Source organism: Phyllostomus discolor, chromosome 12, assembly GCF_004126475.2.
Source record: "Phyllostomus discolor isolate MPI-MPIP mPhyDis1 chromosome 12, mPhyDis1.pri.v3, whole genome shotgun sequence".
NCBI lineage: Eukaryota > Metazoa > Chordata > Mammalia > Chiroptera > Phyllostomidae > Phyllostomus > Phyllostomus discolor.
Genome location: NC_040914.2, coordinates 20,202,451 through 20,219,699, shown reverse-complemented (window position 1 = coordinate 20,219,699; position 17,249 = coordinate 20,202,451). Strand labels below are relative to the sequence as shown.

The window sequence follows — 17,249 nt, the reverse complement described above, 5'->3', positions numbered from 1 at the left end:
GGTCCTGACCCTGCCTTCCTCCCCCTCACCACTTCCATCCAGGAAATTTATTCTCTAGTGACCCCTGAGATGGTGGGCTTTCTCCAGCTCCCGCCAAACCATCACTGCCAATATCTCTGTGGAAGCCACGTCTTTATTTATTTAGGGCTTTCATCAGTGTTTGTCTTGGGGGAAGGTGACTCCAATGGCCTTCCTCACCTCCTCAAGGATGTCAGCCAGGAGCTCACTCTCCGCCAGGGGAATCACAGGACTTTCTTTCAGGCCTAGGGGAAGAGGACAGTGAGGGAACCCTTTCTTGTCATACTCCCGAAGACCAAAAAAACTACAATTCCCAGAATCCCATGAGGCACAGTAACATATAGATCAGGCACAGGATATCCCCGGGGGTCCTGGGAGATGTAGTTCTAAACAGCTGCTTGAGTGCTGAGGAGTGGGGAGGGTCCCACCTCCCTTACCAGGCTTGCCCTGCCATCCCCCATCTTCTGCACCCCGCTGTCCTCCTTACCCTTTCGCAAGCATTCCCGGACATGCCTGGCCTCATAAGTCATGCCCGCTCCGTTTGTGAAGTGGAACTCCTTGTTTGGGGTTGAGGGCAGCGGGAACTCCTTGTGTTCCCCCTTCACCACCAGTTCTGTTGGACACCAGCAGGGGTCAAGGATCTGGAGGGAGAGATGAGGTGGTCACCAGTCACCACCAGGGCTCTGGGGGCCCCTGCCTGATGGTGCTCAGGAGCCTCCCGCTCTCACCCAGTGGTTAAGGGCTGGCTGCCCCCATCCTTAAAGGTGTTCCTTCGTTGCTGGGGGTTCCTTCGCTGGCAGCACAGTACCACGTTAGAAGTCTGTCTGTTTGTGTCCCCAGGGGCGAGTCCCTCTCTGACTGGATGCAGATCCGTAGGCCTAATGCAGGTGGCTTGCTTACCTTCCCATCTCCCCTTGGAGACAATCCAGCATCCACCTTCTTATCCACTAGGAGGCCTTTTCCTTCCCTTTTCTTTTTCTTTTTTCTTTCTTTCTTTTTTTTTTTTTTTAGCTCCAGAGACCAGGAAAGCCTAAACTATTCCCATACCCAAGTGTAGGCCAACATGGACAATCCAGAGATGCAGCCTGGGCAAAGTCCAAATTCTTCTGCTAAGAATAGTATTTCTCTCCAATCTCCTGGCCCAAGGAAGCTCGCTGGAACTGCTCTGTGGTAACGCCTAGTGCCTGTCCTGGAAGCAATTCCAAAGGTCACCAGTGCCCTCTGAACTGGTGTCTCCTCAGGCTTAAGGATTTTTTAAAAATATTTATTTTTTAGACAGAAGGAAAGAGAGGGAGAAAGAGGGGTAGAGAAACATCATTGCGTGGTTGCTTTTCATGTGCCCCCAACTGGGAATCGAACTGGCAACGCTTTGGTTTGCAGTCTGGTGCTCAATCCACTGAGCCACACCAGCCAGGGAAGACTGAAGGCTTTTGGAAAGACCCATAGGGTCCCCTCAGGAAGGAGCCTGGAGGTCCAAACCCCACTCTACAGCCTGGTGGGTGAGGATGGATTCCTTAATAATGGTGTGGGAAAAGACCAGTTCAGCCCAGTCCAGCCCACGTGCAGGTCCAGCAGCCACATCTGGCCCACGCCCATTGCTGAGGGCGATGGTTCCCCACACTTGGGTCCATCCCAGCTCGGCTGGGGGTGCCTCACCTGGGCCATGCCCTTGGTGCCGCTCACATAGGCCGTGTTGCAGAGCTGGGCAGTGATGCTGCAGGTGAAGCTGCCGTGGACGCCTCCTGGGTACTGGAGTAGCACGGTGACTGTGTCGTCCACACCTGGGGAGAGGCCGGACAAGGGCAGGCCTGGTCACAAATTCTGCCTCAATGGAACACTCAATCCACTGCGCTCAATCCATTGCGTCACACCAGCCAGGGCTAAATATATTTTATTGATTGTGTTAGTATAGCTGTCCCATTTTTTCTCCCCTTTTTCCCTTTCCACCTAGTGCCCCCATTCCCTCCAGCATTCCTTCCCTGCTTGATTCATTTCCACTGGCTGTACATATAACTTGTTTTGTTTTTTAGTAATGAAAATATTCCAAAATTGGTTTTGGCAATAAATGCATAGCTTGGTGCATACACTAAAGCCATGGATTTATACATTTTAAATGAATTAATTGTATGACATGTGAATTATTTCAGTAAGCTGTTACTGAAATACACAAATAAATTATAAAAAAAATTAAAGAGACTTTGTCCCTCTGAGCTTTCGTTTCTTCCTCTATAAATAGTTGTTGTATAGGTGTGTGAGAATCCATTTCCTCCTCTCTAAAATGAGGCTAATAATAGAACTTGCTTCAGAGGGTTGCTGTAAGTGTTACATTAAATGATGTGGAATGCATAAAACACCAAACAGTCTGTTTAGATCACAATAAGAGAGAGGTGAGCATTAATTAAAAATGAAATACAGACCCAGCTGGTGTGGCTCAGTGGATTGATTGCCAGCCTGTGAACCAAAGGGTCACCGGTTCGATTCCCAGTCAGGGCACATGCCTGCGTTGCAAGCCGAGTCCCCGGTGGGGGTGCATGAGAGGCAACCACACACTGATGTTTCTCTCCCTCTCCTTCTCCCTCCCTTCCCCTGTCTCTAAAAATTAATAAATAAAATATTTTAAAAAATGAGATACAGTAAAGTCCTAGCCTCGTTCTGGGACACACTGGGCAGGCAGTGGCTGGAAGAACGTACTGGCCCAGCTCTCTCTGGTTTCAGGTAAGGCCAAGATCTCCTTCTGGATCTGCTATGGGAGCCCAGACAAGGGACGTCCCCTCTCTGCAGCCCAGTGTGCTCATCTGTAAAATGGGGACAACGGTAATACGTCGGCCTCAGGGAGCGCATTCCTGTAGAGACCGTATTCCTGTAGTGACCGTATTGTAGAGAAGGCCCTCAATAAATGGGATCTGTGGTTAGAGCTACTATTTTGCCTAGAACTTGGCCAGACAGTAGACTGAAACAGCTTTCTAAAGGGTGACCTTCACCCCGAGTATTCTTTTCCTGGTTATTCGTTGCCTTCTGTGGTTCTATTCCCAAAGACAGCCATGGCAGATCTTCCTTCCCAATGAGCGTCCCTTCGCAATATGCCTCTGTAGCTCCTTCCATCCAGAGGAAGAGTCTATTCAGCCACCCCCCCAAACCTGAGCTGGCTCTGGGCCATGGGGCAGTTAACAAACACATTGGGGCCTGCCTGCTTTTTGCTGCACCCAGAACGCTGAGCGCAAGATGCGAATAAGCCTGAGCTAGCCAGCTGGAGACGCCCTGTGGAGGAGGACCAGGCTCTCCAGACAACAGCCAACACCCGTAAGACACAAGCGAGGCCTTCTAGACCACCCAGCTCTGGTGGCACAGGTGGCTGGTGGCTGCCACCCAAGTGAGACCAGCAGGTGAACCAGCCAGCTGAGCCCAGCCCGAACCACCAGCCCACAGAACCACAAGCGAAGAAATTATGGTTCCCTGAGGTTACTGAGTTCTGGGGTAGCCTGCCATGCAGCAACGGTAACTGAGACTTCAAAAAATAATAATCCTTTATATTTATTAACTACTTAATTTGCCTCCACAGTTACTTCATTCGTTTCTTTTTTAAAACTTATTTATTTACTCATTGACGTATTTGAAAGAGGAATGGAGAGAGAGAGAGAAACACTGATTTGTTGTTCCACTTATTGATGCATTCACTGGTTGATTCTTTATGTGCCCTGACTGAGAATTGAATCCGCAACCTTGGCATATCGGGACAACACTTTAACCAGCTGAGCTTCCTAGCCAGGGCTCCTTTCTTTCTCTCACTTTTTTTTTCCAACACTGATTTATTTATTTATTTATTTATATTTTTTTAGAGAGGGAAGAGAGGGAGAAAGAGAGAGAGAGAGAGAGAGACATCAATGTGCGGTTGCTGGGGGCCGAGGACTGCAACCCAGGCATGTACCCTGACTGGGAACCGAACCTGCGATGCTTTGGTTTGCAGCCTGCGCTCAATCCACTGAGCTACGCCAGCCAGGGCTTCTTTCTCTCACTTTCTCTCTTTCTTCTCTTCCTTCTTTCGTTTTAAAATTTTATTTACTTATTTTTAGAGAGAGGGGATGGGTGACAAAAAGAGGGAGAGAAACATTGATCTCCCACACATTACCAAACGGGGGCCTGGCCCACAACCCAGGCACGCACCCTGACCAGGAATCAAATCCATAAACTTTCCGTTTACAGGATGACACCCAATCCACTGAGCCACACCAGTCAGGGCTCATTAATTTCTTTCTTTCTTCTGTTTTTTAAAAGATTTTCTTTATTTATTTTTAGAGAGAAGGGAAGGGAGGGAGAAAGAGAGAGAAACATCAATGTGTGGTTGCCTCTCACGTGTCCCCTACCGGGGACCTGGCCTATAACCCAGGCATGTGCCCTGACTGGGAATCGAACCAGCGACCCTTTGGTTCTCAGGCCAGCACTCAATCCACCGAGCCACACAAGCCAGGGCAGGGCTCATTAATTTCTTATGACAACTCTACTATTGACATTATACCTATAAGTAACCAATTAAGACCCAGAGAAGTTGAGTTCCTCGGCTAAGATCACACAGAGCAGCCTACACTTGGATCCCGACTTCCTGAGAGAATTTTCTGCAGCTGTGTAGCCAGATTTTCATGGGCTAGGAGACGTGTTCCCAAGTCAGTGCACCCAGCAAGAGAGGGTCACTCTCATCGCCATCACGTAGTCCCCAGTGGAACATACCTGTTTCATGGCGCCTTCCCACAGCTGAAATCTTCTCTGGCTTCTGCCCCCCAAAGACCATGGAGATGAACTGGATGCAGTAGATACCAATGTCCAGTAGGGCACCGCCAGCCTGGGCCCAGTCTACAGCCCGCGGTACGTGGGTGAGGTCCTTCCCAAACTCTGCCCGAGCCACTCGAAGGTCCCCCAGAGCTCCCTGGGCCACAGAAGCCCTCAGAGCCTCTACGGCGGGAAAGAAGCGGGTCCAGATGGCCTGCAGACCGGAGGGAAGGCAGTAGGGTGGGAAAGGGAAGGAAAGGGGTCAGAAGTTAACCAACCAGTTCTCCCTTCCAGGGCTCAGTCTTGAGGGGTACTCATTGTTCCCCAGGTTCCAAACAAGGCCCTCCCCCTTCCCCTCCACACCCATGTCCCCAGCTCTGGCCTTGTCTTCTCTCATCTGCATCAGTACCCCAGCCTCTCAATGTTAGGGGTTGAATTCGGTCCCCACCAAATTCATGTTGAAGTCCTAACCCCCCAGTATCGCCCAGTATGAGTGTATCTGGTGATGGGGTTTAACAGAGGTAAGTATACAGACTTAATTAGGTTAAAATGAGGTCATTAGGGCAGGCCCTGATCCAGTAGGACTAGCGTCCTTATATGGAGAGATGAGGAGCCCTGGCTGGTGTGGCTCGGTGGACTGAGTGCCAGATTGTGAACCCTGAGGTTGTTGGTTCGATTCCCAGTCAGGGCACATGTCTGGGTTGCAGGCCAGGTCCCCAGTAGGGGGCGTGTGGGGGAGAGCGATGAGGACACACACATGTAGAGCCAAGACTATGGGAAGGCAGAGGAAGCAGTTGGTGGCCTACAAGCCAAGGAGAGAGGCCTCAGGACAAAGCAACCCTGCTGACACCTTGATGTCAAACTTCTAGCTTCTAGAAGTATGAGGGGAAAACCTGTGCTGTTTAAGGCCCCAGTCTGTGGTGGTATTTGTTATGGCAGCCCCAGCAAACTCTTACTCTCAGCCTCTCCCCTCCAGCCCAGCCCCACATGAGCCCAGACAGATCTTTGCTTTTTCCAGAGCTGATCCCCTTCTTCTTCTTAAAAGATTTTATTTATTTATTTTTACAGAGAGGGGAAAGGAAGTAGAAAGTCAGGAACAGAAACATCAATGTGCGGTTGCCTCTGGCACACCCCCTACCGGGGACCTGACTCACAACCCAGGCATGTACCCTGATTGGGAATCGAACCGGCAACCCCTTGGTTTGCAGGCTGGGGCTCAATCCACTGAGCTACACCAGCCAGGGATGACCTCCTTCTATGGCTCCCCATGGCCTAATATCAGCTCCCACTTGTTGGGTTATATATTATGCACAAGACACTGTAGAGCTTTTGCATAACGAATCCTCCCAGGTAGCTGCCATTAGTCCATTTCATACACAGGGAAAGTGAAGCTCAGCTGAGTCCAGTTAGTTGCCCAAGGTCACAGAGCTAGGAACTGGAGCCTAGTATCCTCTGACTCTAAAGCCTTGACCTATCCAAGATCAAGTTCTCAGTAAATACATGAAATCTGCCATTTAAAAAAAATTATTTATTTTTAAAGAGGGGAAGGGAGGGAGAAAGAGAGGGAGAGGAACATGGCTCCCCACAGCCTAATATCATGTGTTATGATGTGTGGTTGTCTCTTACAGGCTGGATGTCCCTACTGAGCATCCAGCCTGTAACCCAGGCATGTGCCCTGACTGGGAATTGAACCAGCAACCCTCTGGGTCATAGGCTAGCACTCAATCCACTGAGCCACAGCAGTCAGGGCTGCCCATTCTTATTTTAAGTTTTAATTCTGCTTCTCTGCTCTGGCCTATTTAACCGTGCAACTTAGTTTTCCTCTAAGGCTCAGGTCAGTCCCTGCCAGCAGGAAACCTGCTTGCCCGTCCTGCAGACCCACAGACTGGGCCGGGCCCTCTGTGCTCTGTCACCTGCCCAGCACTATGTCCGCAAATGTTCCCACACCTGAGCCTTGGGATTGCCCGTTTCCGTGAACTCCTTGAAAACTGAGCCCGTGTCTTCTGCATTATGAGTCCTCAGTTCCTAGGAATGGATGTGGTATATATTAAGTGCCAATAAAAAATGAGGAAGCAATAAACTCATGGAATGTTAGCACTGATGGGTGCAGTGAGAACCAGAAGGCACTGAGTAAGCATAATAAATCTTGACAACCTACTTCACGGCTTACTAAACTTTACAGTCTGGGAGGCTCAGCAATATTATGCATATGATAGTTAAATAGAAAATGGGCAAGTAAGAGGCAGCTATGTTACTGTCAGAACCTACATGCCCTGCCCTGGCTGGTGTGGCTCAGTGGACTGAGTGCTGGACTGCAAAGCAAAGGGTGGCCAGTTTGACTTCCAGTCAGGGCACATGCCTGGATTCTGGGCCAGGTCCCCAGTAGAGGGCGATCGAGAGGCAACCACATATTGATGTTTCCTTCTCTTTCTCCCTCCCTTCCCCTCTAAAAATAAATTCAAGCCCTGGCTGGCACAGCTCAGTGGATTGAGCGTGGGCTGCGAACCAAAGTTTCGCAGGTTCGATTCCCAGTCAGGGTACATGCCTGGGTTGCAGGCCATAACCCCCAGCAACCGCACATTGATGTTTCTCTCTCTCTCTCCCCCCCTTCCCTCTCTAAAAATAAATAATTAAATAAATAGATTATTAAAAAAATAAATTCAGCCCTGGCTGGCGTAGCTCAGTGGATTGAGCGCGGGCTGGGAACCAAAGTGTCCCAGGTTCGATTCCCAGCCAGGGTACATTCCTGGGTTGCAGGCCATAACCCCCAGCAACCGCACATTGATGTTTCTCTCTCTCTCTATCTCCCTTCCTTCCCTCTCTTAAATAAATAAATAAATAAATAAAATATTTTAAAAAAGATAAATTCAATAAATAAATAAAATTTAAAAAAAAGAGAAACCACAATTTTTAAAAAAGATGTTTATTTATTTAATTACCAGCAGTCTGCAAGGACCCTATAGATATCCACCCCTGATGAGAGCAAAAACAAAGGCTGCTTAACTTTGAGGGCCGGTAGGGTGTTCCTTGATCCTTCTGAGCTGACCTGTATTCCTGGAAATTCACGCAGACCGAACCCATTGCCACTTTCCCTGCTGGCATCTTATCCTGAGACTCTGACAAATGACCCTTCTGGTGGCCGTGTTTGCGGAGGGCCCCTAGCGTCTCCCACCCAGGAATGATGTCACAGGGAGATGGCTTGGCACAGCTCAACTACCTCATGGCACACACCCCTATCCCCAGCTCATTTTGCGGTCATCTTCACTCTTGGCAAACCCTCCCCTTGGGTCCCTCCAAAAAAGCCTGCCGGCAAGCATGGCCGGTAATGGCAAGAAGTGCTGTGCTGGGTGTTCAAAGGGCCCCTCCACCCTTACCTCCATAAGGAAGAGGCCTCGGGATCGGGCCTCAGCAACCATTTCCCGCACTTCTGCGGCGTTCACGCCCATGGGCTTCTCGCACAGGACGGCCTTGCCCGCTGCCAGGCATAACAACACCGCGGCCTTGTGTTGGGGGTGCTGCGTGCCAATGTAGGCCACCTCTAGGGTGGGTGGAAGAAAGTCAAGAGATCAGAAGCTGCACTCGCACCAGAACTCCAGGCCTCACCTCCAGCATCCGAGGATCCCGGGGACCCCCCAACCTGGGGCCAAGTCCTCAGGCACCGGTCAGACCCTAGTCCCCCTTGGGGAAGGAGCTAACCACTCGCTACCATCACTCTCTTCTCAAATCATTTCTAGCCCTCTGAAATCACATCAAACAATTTAATCCTCACAACATCAAGAGGGAGATACTATTATTTTGCCCATTTTAAAAACAAGGAGGCTTGGCCCTGGCTAGTGTGTCTTAGGGGTTGGGTGTCATCCCGCAAACCAAAAGGTCATTGGTTTAAAGCCCAGTCAGGGCACATGCCTGAGTGGTGGGCCAGGTCCCCTTCGGGGGGGTTGTGCAAGAGGCAGCCAATCAATGTTTAACTCCCATGTTGATGTTTCTCTGCCTCTCTTTCCCCTCCCTCTACAAATACATGAATAAAATAATAATAATACTAATAGTAATAATAATAAAGGATCCCTGGCCAGTCTGGCTCAGTTGAATAGAGCGGCATCCCACAGGAAAATCGAGAAGGGCAAACAGACAAGAAAAACATCAGGCAGCCCAATTCCAGAGCCAGGGTTCAAGGTACAGCTACACTGTCCTCGCTGTCCTGGCTTGCCCACCAGGCCACTCCGGAACACAAAGCCACGGATACAGGACAGAGTTAAGCCTGAATCAAGTCTCTTAAGAAAGGGAAACCCGTCCTGGCCTGTGAACCACAAGGTCCCCAGTTCGATTCACAGACAACTGATGTTTCTCTCCCTCTCTCTCTTTTTTCAATTTATTTTTAGAGAGAGGAAAGAAGGGAAGAGAAACACTGACATTCGAGAGACACATCCATCGGTTGCTTCTCGCACACCCCCAAGCCCACAATCCAGACATGTGTCCTGATTGGGAATTGAACCCGCGACCCTTTACTTCACAGTCCATTGCACAATCCACTGAGCCACACCAGCAGGGCCCCTCTATGCCTTTAGCTCTGCCTCCCAGCGGGAGTTAGAAGCCCAAATGGACTGGCCCATCCTGTGGAGCTTTGCATCTCCTAAGAAACGCCTGGAGGCAGCATCTCCGTGGCCCCTCTGGCCCTTGTCACTCACCCACGTTCGGGTCCTTGGCCAGCTCCTCATAGGACCCATAGGCCTTGGGGATGTCGTGTTTCCGTGCAAACTCCTTGGCCCGGCTCAGGTCGCGGGCCGCTACTGCCACCACCTGAGGCAAGAGTGAAAGACTTGTGCATGGGAGGAGATGGAGAAGGCCCCGGTGTAAGCAGAAATTACATACCCCAAGGGAGGGGAGGAGGGATTTGGTCCTAGGAGAGGAAGTGACCGAAGGATGGACACTTGGGTCCTGGGAAAGAGAGATCTGGGCAAGCGATTATTAAATCCCCTGCTAGCTAAATTTCTTCTCTTCAGTCTCAAACGTCACGGAACTCGCGCTCACAAGACAGAAGCGGAGAAAGGAGTGCGGAGGGAATTAGACGTTGTTTCACTGCCTTGGGGACTCGGAAGTCCGGAGCCCTAACTCCCTCCACCCTCAGACCCAGCAGTCCCGCCAGCTCTTGCCGCCAGCACTCGGGAGGGAGCGCGGACCTGGTGCTCGGAGCGAGGCAGCGTCCGCAGCACGGTCGTGAAGTCGCCGGAGATGAGGCCGGCGGACACGATACCCCAGCGCACAGCCATCGCGGAAACCCTGAGTCCCAACACCCTGCACCTGTCTCGCGGGAGTTAATTAAAGCCCGGAGGCCTCGCCCACCGGGGGGCGGGGCCCCTTTCTCCATCCCCATTGCCCCTACGACGCTTCTCATTGGCCACTGGGCCCGCGCGCCCTTCCTAACGCCAAGAAGTTTCTTCTAATACCAGCGTTCCCATTGGAAGAACAGACCGTTGGCTCCGCCTTTTGAGTGGGACCAGAAACACCCTATCGCCCCCTCTGGACTTCTAACCACGTGACAGAAGGGGCGAGCGCTTTCTTGTCCATTTGGACTCTCGGGGGTCTGTCCCATTTCCTCCTTCCCCCACACTGTTTTGCAGAGAACGTTGCATACGCTTAGGAATTTGTCCAGCAAGAAAGTATGGTAATAGCAAAGATAATAATTACTAATATGTACAGAACGCCTACTGTAGCCCCGGCCCCAGCTTCCCCCACTATTTACAGAGAGAGAAACAGACCCAGAATGTCTTGGTCATATTTTTCGAGGTCTCACCGCTAAGATAGGAAGACCTGCAAACTCACTGCCTCCAAAGTCCGTGGTTTTAGAAACCAGTAGTGCTTCTGAAGAACCCTGGAACCTGGCCGGCATATTCCCAAACCCTCCTTGCCACTTCCTGGCTGCATTGCTTTGCACAAGGGGTTTTCCTTTCTGAGCCTCACTTTCCTATTTCGGGAAACAGAGGTCGCAATCGCATCTACCTGTAGAGAGCTAAGGGGATTAACTGAACTTCGGGGTCTAGCAGAAGGAATATAACAAGTGGATTATTCTTTAGTCCATCGGCAGAGAGTTGGACACTGTCACCTGCAGCGAATGTATCCATCTCCCTTCCCTTGTGGACATTTAATTAAGACCTAAGTTTCCCACAGGGACTCACAGGTTCCAAGTTCACACGAACTGCTGAATGAACATATTAATGGAGCCCTGGTCGGGTGTCTTGGTTGATTGGAACATTGTCCCATTCACCAGGGAGTTGAGGGTTCGATTCCCTGTCAGGGTGCATAACCGAGGTTGTGGGTTCCATCCCCTGTTGTGGTGTGTGTGGGTTGGCGGGGGGTCAACCATTCCGTGTTTTTCTTTCACATCAATGTTTCTCTTTGTCTCTCTCTCTTCCTTCCTCTCCCTCTAAAATCAATAAAAACATCTTTGGGTGAGAATTTTTAAAAAATTAATGGATTGCATGGAGTATGCAATATCACCACTATGAAAAAAAAAAAGAAAATAATTTTTATAAATAGAGCCCTGGCTGGTGTGGCTCAGTGGACTGAGCACCAGCCTATGAACCAAAGGGTCACCAGTTCAATTTCCAGTCAGGGCACCTGCCTGGGCCAGGTGCCCAGTGGGGGCCCCATGAGAGGCAACCACACATTGATGTTTCCCTCTCTTAAAGAAAAAGAAAAAAAAGCCAAAAATGGATGCTCTGGACATTTATCCTTTACACAAATGTTCACAGCAACTTTATCTATAATAACTAAAACCCGAAGCAACCCAAATGTCTCTTAACCAACCACTGGAAAAACAAACTGGTATATAGATACAGTGAAACAACACTCAGCAATAAGGAGTAGGCAATCGATACAAGCAACAACATTAGTGAATCTCAAGAGCATTGTGGAGAGTGAAAATAAACCAATTTCAAAGGGTTGCCTGGTGTATGATTCCATTTGTAGAACGTTCTCGAAGTGACAGAGTTACGGTGATGGAGGACAGACCTGCTGCAGCTGGACAAGGCCCGGGGAGGGTGCAGATAATTTAGGGGTAACGCAAGGGAGTGTCTCGGCGGGATGGAACCGTTCTGTATCCCGACTGTGAGGATGGGTACTCAAATCTCCATATTTGACAACATTCCTCAGAACTTAGAAGTGATGATGAAATCCGAATCTGGTCTGTAAGAGATTGAATAATGTAGCAATATTAATTCCTGGGTTTGGGGACATGCTATAGTTACCTAAGATAGCAGTAGGGTTGTCCGGTACAAAGGAATTCTCTGTGCCATTTTTTTGCAACTTCTTAAATGATTTCAACTAAGAACTTATAATTTAACATTGTTGGCAGTGAGTTCCTGTACCCAGAGAAAATCATTTTGCAATATCGCATGGTCCAGCGGTTTCTAGCCTGGGCAGGAGGTCTCTGCTCTTGAGAACCCCCCAAAGCTGTGCCAGAGCATTGGGTATGTTAGCTTAGAACTAGGAACAGCCATCAGTAACAAAACAGTGGCAGATAAACTGTGGCAAATTCTGGCAACGGGATACAGTGTAGCAAGGAAAATGGGTGCATGAACTCCATACGGTGCTCACGTGGAATCTCCAGTCTTGGTGGTGAAAAGCACGTGACATCACCGGGTTTCTGCCCTTTTGCACGTAAATGCGTATTCTGTACTGTTTGTAGGTGCATTCCTGTTTAAATAAAGAACTGGGAATATTTATGAAAATGAAAAACTTCCAAGTTCAGCACAGTGGTTTCCCCTGAGGTCAGGAAGAGGGTCAATGGGGGAAAGGTATAGGGGCTTCCATTCTATAGGCAACATTTTGTATCTTTAAAAAATTTTTTATTTATTCTTAGAGAGAGGGGAAGGGAGGGAGAGAGGGAGAGAAACATCAGTTGGTTGCCTCTCACACGCCCCCTACTGGGGAACCTGGCCTGCAACCCAGGCTTGCGCCCTGACTGGGAATCGAACCCACGACCTTTCAGTTCGCAGGCCAGCACTCAATCCACTGAGCCACACCAGCCAGGGTTATGTTTTATATCTTAAGAAAAGCGATTGGAAGCCATGATGGCACTACATTAAGGCTTGGGGAATCCGGGCAGCGTGTCCAAGAGTGTTTGCCATTCCTCTGTGCTTTGCTGTGTGTTTTCATGTCTGTGAATCAATTCCACAAAGCTCTTGTACCCAGCCATCTATGCCTGCCTCTCCTCCAAAGGCTTCCTGTGTACAAACCCACGTGACTCTCACGCCACCCTCTGTTGTGTTTTCAGTCTCACTTTTCGTGTTTCCTCCTCTCCCAGAGGAGGAAACGGAGGCACAGACTGCTCCAAGGATTTTGCCCAGGGTCACACATTCAGGAAGCGGGTGGGCTGGGATGGAAACCCAACTAGCCTGCCCTACGGTCCAGGCACTAAACTGTGTCCGCTGTGTTCGATTTAATTCACCATTATGTGGGGGAAATCGCTGGCCTGTGACGGGAACCCTTTGCTCAGCAGGTCAGGAGGCGCCTTCTGTCCCTGGGAGGCTGACTACAGGATTAAATACAAGACAGGGTTTCTGGGACCCAGGGTGAGAGGCAGGGAATTCACAGCGGGCACAGACCGTGAAGTGGAATTCAGAGGCCAATGCCTTTGTGATGCCTTCTGACACGGGCTGCCTGGCGGGGCTCAGCCTGCTGTGTTGTGGGGCTTTACTTCAGGAAAGACGCCAGCTTTCTAAATCTCTCTCACTTTTTAAAAAGATTTTACTTATTTATAGAAAGGGGAAGGGAGGGAGAAAGAGACGGAGAGAAACATTGATCAATTGCCTCTTACACACCCTCTAAATGGGGACCTGGCCTGCAACCCAGGCATGTGCCCTGACTGGGGATTGAACCGGTGACCTTTTGGTTTGCAGGCTGGCATTGAGTCCACTGAGCGACACCAGCCAGGGCCACTTTCTAACTCTCCTGCTCTCTTTTTGAGACAAGCAGAACAGTGAGGTTGGAAGTGGAGCAAAACCAGCCTGAACTCAGGAGACAAACCATGCAGGAAACATTTAGTAAACAAACAAACAAACTAACTAACAGCCTGAGCTCAGGTACTAACTTGCATGAGTTTGGGTGGCAGCCCGTTACAGGCCTTGCCAGCAATGCCATCGGCAGACCTCGGAGGCAGCGGGAGTCACGGCGAGAGCCAAAGGCCCTGTGCCAGCCCGCTCACAGCCAGGAATTCCAGACAGAGCATCCAGGGTCACTTGGCAGACAGGCTGCCTGATGGAACACAAATATTTATTGAGCATCTTAACCGATGCCAGGTCCTGGGGACACAACAGGATGGAGACAGACGCTTTCCATGTCTTTGTGCAGCTCTCGGGCCAGTGGGGCAGCTGGCGTGGGGAGCAGCGATGGAGTGGCAGCACGAGCAAGGGCTCGGAGCGGGGAGAGACCTGGGTGTGTTCTAAGGGCTGAAATGAAGGCCAGCGTGGCCTGAGAAAAGAGACAGTGAGTAAGGGCGGTGGGAGCTGGGGCTGGGGAGGTGGGCAGAAGAGAAGTCCTGAAGGGCTTCAAGGGGACACTGAAGGGTTTTTAGCACAGCAGCAGGGACAAAGACCTAATCTGTGCAGTTTCTTGTCAGCGTGTGCATTATTCATGGGAACACATGAATACTCATTCAGCAAAGAATTTGACTCTTTTTAAAAAAAACTATTTATTTATTTTTAGACAGAGGGGAAAGGAGGGAGAAAGAGAGGGAGAGAAAGTGTGTGGTTGACTCTCACACGCCCCCTACTGAGGACCTGGCCTGCAACCAGGCATGTGCCCTGACTGGGAATCGAACCAGCAACCCTTTGGTTCTCAAACTGGTGGTCAATCCACTGAGCCACACCAGCCAGGACATGATTTGACTCTTGATTTGGCTCCGCTGGGCACCCACAGATGAACCTCACCCTACTCCTGCCCCCCTGGTGTGGGGACAGACACCACACGGGGTAGGCATGTTAGTTCCCCCTCCCAAAGGCACCCATGTCCAAGTCACCAGACCATGTGGAGATGGGACCTTACTCTGTAAAAGAGACTTCCCGGGTGTGATAAAGGGAAGGACCTTGAGGAGGGGAGATGACCCTGGACTATCTGGTGGGCTTGGTGTGATCGCAAAAGCCCTTAGGAGAGGGAGGCAGGAGGGTCAGAGTCAGAGAACAAGGGGGGACCACAGAGGGGAGTCAGAGGGACTGGGAGGCGCTGCGCCGTGACTTTGCAGCAGGGGGAAGGGGCCGTGAGCCTAAGGACGCAGGCAGCCTATGGAGCCTGGAAAGCAAGGAGACAGATGGTCCCCTAGAACCTTCAGAGGCAGTACAGCCCATCCCCCCACACCTTGGATTTAAACAAACAAGACCGTTTTGTACTTCTGACCCCTGTTAAGTGTTCGATACTTTGTTGTAGCCGCAATAGGAGTTGAACATTCTGCTCTGGCAGTTGCAGCCCTGGGTGAGCTGTGCCAGATGGTGGGGACCCTCCGGGGTGCCAGGGCCACCGAGGGGGCACCTCTAGCCCAGCCTGGGGACGGGGGAGGACTGGGCACATTAGCAGACTATCAAACTGCATCTGGAAAGACTTTTTAAGAAGATTTTATTTATTTATCTTTAGAGAGATGGGAAGGGAGGGAGAAAGAGAGGGGGAGAAACATTGATGTGCAAGAGATACAGTAATCAGTTGCCTCTCACTTGCCCGTCAATGGGGACCTGGCCCGCAACCCAGGCATGTGCCCTGCTGGGAATCGAACCATTTGTAAAGCAGCGCTCCATCTACTGAGCCACACCAGCCAAGGCCTGAAAGATTTCGGTGGAGGTTTTCCAGGCCTGGAAGGAGTGGCGGCCTTTCAGACAGAGGAAACAGCCCACGCGAGAGAAAGCGAGGTCTATACGGAATGAGAACCCGGGGCCCAGCGTGGGAGGGGAGCGCATGGGAGAAGAACCTAGAGGAGACGACTGGGCCGTTTGTGAAGGGTCAAGGAGCCGACCCTGCAGGCGGTGGGGCGTGAAGGAGGGGGAAGGCGATGAAGGAGCAGGGTCATGTTCAAGTGTCAGAAAAACACCTGCGGAGTTAAAGGTCACACATAAACTGTCGACCGTGCAAGGGAAAGCTGGAGAGCACGCCAGGAGGGGAACACAGCGGTTATCCATTAACTCGTTTGTTCTCCAGGATTTTGGAGTTTAGTTTCACTGCCAAAAAGTAGCATGGAATGAGCTGCAGAGTGAGGATTGTGAGTCCACTGTGCCAGGGTTCAAATCCTGGCTCTGCCTCTTCCTGGCCAGGAGATTTCAGGCAAGTCACTCAGCTTTTCTTATTTGCCTCATCTATAAAGTGGGGACAGTGATGGTAATGACCACACAGGGGTTTTGTGAGGATGAAACTAATTGTTATTTATAATCTATAAGGTGCTCAGAATGGCACCTGCTACTTTCTACGTGCTATACAACTGTTAGCTACTATGTATTAGTATGTATTAGTTTCCCGTTGCTGCTGTAAGGAATTACCGGTCAGTAGCAGTAGTGTTAATACTAGGAGAGTTAGTAGTATTCATACTCACTGCCCAGAGCTCTGACCATGAAAACAGAGAGGACACACATGGGAGAGAGTTTAGGATGTTTTAGCGAATGGAATGGATGCAGACTCAGAGAAGGGAGGTGGGGGGGACAGATTCCAGAAGAGATAAGGGGAAAGAGTGCGTTAGTTTCCTGCAGCTGCTGTAACAAATCACATGTTCCATGGCTTCAAACAACACAAACCTACCCTTTTACACGTCTGGACATCAGAAGTTCAAAATGGGTCTCACTGGGCAGAAACCCCAGGGTCGTCAGGGTGCATTCCTTCTGGAAGCTCTGAGGGAAGGATTTGTTTTCCTTGCCTTTTGCAGCTTCTAGACGGCACCCACATCTTCTCCCATGGCCTTGAATCACTTTGACCTTGTGTGGTTACACGCCCTTCTCTGTCACCCCCTTGTCTCCCCCATATGCGTGTCCTTGAGATTACACCGGGTCGGTCTCAGTGATCCTAATCCAGTATCATCTCCCCATCTCAAGGCCCTTAATTTAATAAGATCTGCGAAGTCCCTTTTGCTGTAAAAGGCCCCGTATTTGCAGGTTCTGGGGACTGGGACACAGATATGCATGAGAAGCTGCTATCCTGTTTACCACAGAGCCGCACAGGGAGAACGTTTAACAAATGCAGGGTTTACTGTCCAGGTATGCTAAGGCCCATGGGTCAGGAGACAATTGCTATTGAAAAGATAGTTTGTGCCCTGGCTGGGTGCCTCAGGTGGTTGGAGTGTTGTCTGCTACATCAAAAGGTTGGGGGTTCGAATTCCCATCAGAGCACATATGTAGCTTCCCGGTGATCTCTGGCTGGGGCACCTGTGGGGAGCAACTGATGGATGTTCCTCTCTCACGTTGATGTTTCTCTCTCTCACCCTCCTCCCCCTCTTTCAAAAAAGC

General features: G+C 50.3%; 1 protein-coding gene across 1 annotated transcript; it reads right to left on the bottom strand.

Moving 5' to 3' along the window:
- Nucleotides 1-113: 113 nt before the first annotated feature.
- DHDH (dihydrodiol dehydrogenase) lies at nt 114-10,103 on the bottom strand. The gene is made up of 7 exons (XM_028529680.2): nt 9,957-10,103; nt 9,465-9,576; nt 8,154-8,317; nt 4,741-4,993; nt 1,675-1,799; nt 506-659; nt 114-263 (listed from the first exon to the last, which is right to left on the bottom strand). The coding sequence occupies exons 1-7, from the start codon at nt 10,044-10,046 to the stop codon at nt 154-156; spliced, it is 1,008 nt and encodes a 335-aa protein (XP_028385481.1). The 5' UTR covers nt 10,047-10,103; the 3' UTR covers nt 114-153.
- Nucleotides 10,104-17,249: the final 7,146 nt, after the last annotated feature.